We start from the raw sequence: 2340 nt of genomic DNA, 5'->3' as shown, positions 1-2340 counted from the left end.
CCCAATCCCCTCCTTGGTCAAGGTTGCAATCCCCATCCCTCAGACAGGGATCCCATCCCCATCCTCACCCCCGACAGCAATCCCCATCCCAAAAGTAGTGTAGCACGCCTAATCCCTAATCCTCGCCCTGGGCCCCACATCCCATCCTGACGTCGTCAACCCTATTCCCCATCCCGCCTGACCAGTACCTGCCCCCAATCCCCCATCTCTGCAACCCTCTGCCTCTTCCTTTGTTGTTCGCAAAGTGAGCCATTTGCACAATGTTAAATGATGCACTGAAGGCCGGTTATAGGCGTGTGGAGCTCAAGGTTAACGTGGACGGGGTTCTAGGAGATTCGTTTTTCTCGTTTCAGGGAGTTAAGCAGGGATGTCCTTTAAGTCCTACACTCTACGGCATATTTGGGGAAGGGTTTGCGGATTATGTAGAAGCTAAGGACAGGCTTGCACCAGATGCTATGGCTAGGGTTGGTCGGAAGTTTAGGTTTAGAAAATAATTTAGATGCCATCTAATTAGATTTCTATATAGACTTTAGATGAGGCCATCTAAACCCTTTAGGTGGGCATCTAAACGTATCTAGTCCATCTAATGCCTATCTAAAGGCCGGTGACCGGATCCAGACCGTTCAAACGTGAGTCATGGCACGCGAAACAGCTATGTTGAAGGTAACTTTAGTGTCATATCCTTGCTCCGCTCTATTACATACACAAATAGACGTAAAAATACACAATGGCAGAACCAGGACCCCAAAAGCCGATCACATACAAATACAACCACCAGACTTTCGACGCGCCACAGTACGCAGCTAAGCTCCGCGAAGCCAAGCGCAGCATCAAAAAAGCCGCAGCGTACTGGTCCATCTTCGACGTGTTGCTCGTAAACAGCGTTGTGAACCTCGTCTGCACCGTTTGCAACAAGTCCTACAGCGCGAAGAACCCGTCAGCTGTCTGCCCGGATCACTATGCGAAGCACCAGAAGGACGTAGTGTGTGTTCGGAAGGCCTGTGAGGCGTGTGCCCTCATGCGAGTGCCCCCACCCCAGGCTGGGGGCAAGGACAACTGACTGCGTGACGGGTGTGTGGAGGTGAAACCCCGTTGTCGCCAGTCGAACAGGCCGGCAGAAGAGAGCCCGACAGCTTTGCATCCCAATGCGGGCGTGTCCCGCATGTTGGCATGTGTACTTTGGTGGTTCCGTTTGCGGTTGGGCCGACGGTTGGGCCGCGGGGCGCCTAATTACACCCCGTGGCGCCATCCGATACGCGTCTGTAGAGCGCCCATAGGGGTTCGCCGTGTTCCCAGTGTCGAGCGGCCCAAATAATTATTGGAAAATCCAGGAAAAGATAAAGCCGCATCGTGTGCAAAATTTCAGGTCAAAATTCCACCGTTTAGGCAGTTTTCCGTTTGGCCATCTAAAGATTTACCTAATTAGATTAGGTATCTAACTAGATTTCTAATTAGATACTTTTTCAATCTAAAGATTTTGCCAACCCTAGCTATGGCTGCTTCTGATTGCCCCATGAGCGACAGAATGCGTATCCCTTTGCTTAAACGTCATCGCGTGATCCGTACTCACTACTAACTTATTGTGGGGAAGGCCATTGCGTCTGCGACCACACTCCCGCGGTACCCAAACCCTTCAAAGACAATTCCGATCAGCCATTTGGCTGTTAGTGGGAGGGCGGGTGGGCCGCTCGCACGGCAATCGAGTAGAGAGTACGAAAATAACCTAATGCAGTCATCGTCAGCAGAAAACGTAAGCCTCCAGCCTCATGCCGACTCTCTTACCTACCATTCATATTTTCTACCTCGTTCCCAAGACTCCGCCGCGTTGCCTCTAGTTCGGCTCGTGCCACAGGTAACTTCGCTCGTCGCTACTTTGCCATTCACCTTCGCCTCCACCCAGCCTCTGCTTCTCCACAGAAGCGGCGACCTCCTTCGCCGTTGTTACGCCTCGTCTATGCGAATCCTCCTCATCCGACTGGGTCTTCTGCCTACCCGGTGCGCGCCCCCTCTCTCTGCGCATCCTTTTCTCCGGCCCTCTCTTACGGTTGCCTACCTTACTGCAGGACTCGCCCCTTGCCTGTCCGGTGCCGGGCAGGCTTTCCTTGCCTTCCCCGGCCCTACTTGGGGCGCCCCTCCTCGGCTCGTCAACTACCTTACTTCCGTCCGTTCCTGCCCCTCGGGGGCCCAACCCCTCCGCCCTTTCCGTGGGCCCGACGCCCGCTCTGGACTTATCTCACGCCCCCGGCCTCTCCGATGCTGCCCCCCCGGTAGGCTTGCCCGCGCCTGACGCCCTGTCTCTCCTCTCCGTCGCGCTTACCTCCCCTACCTTCTTCTGCCCGG

At 54.5% G+C, this 2340-nt stretch overlaps 1 protein-coding gene across 1 annotated transcript; it reads left to right on the top strand.

Annotated features, from left to right (window-relative positions):
• Window positions 1-727: 727 nt before the first annotated feature.
• On the top strand, window positions 728-1060 carry VOLCADRAFT_93243 (uncharacterized protein; the record flags this gene model as incomplete). The annotated part of the gene is made up of 1 exon (XM_002952550.1): window positions 728-1060. One exon carries the CDS (start codon window positions 728-730, stop codon window positions 1058-1060), a length of 333 nt encoding a protein of 110 aa, XP_002952596.1.
• Window positions 1061-2340: the final 1280 nt, after the last annotated feature.

The sequence above is a fragment of the Volvox carteri genome (assembly GCF_000143455.1).
Source record: "Volvox carteri f. nagariensis unplaced genomic scaffold VOLCAscaffold_30, whole genome shotgun sequence".
NCBI classification, from domain to species: domain Eukaryota; kingdom Viridiplantae; phylum Chlorophyta; class Chlorophyceae; order Chlamydomonadales; family Volvocaceae; genus Volvox; species Volvox carteri.
Note: the sequence above shows the minus strand (reverse complement) of the source record. Positions and strands in the feature narration are given on the sequence as shown.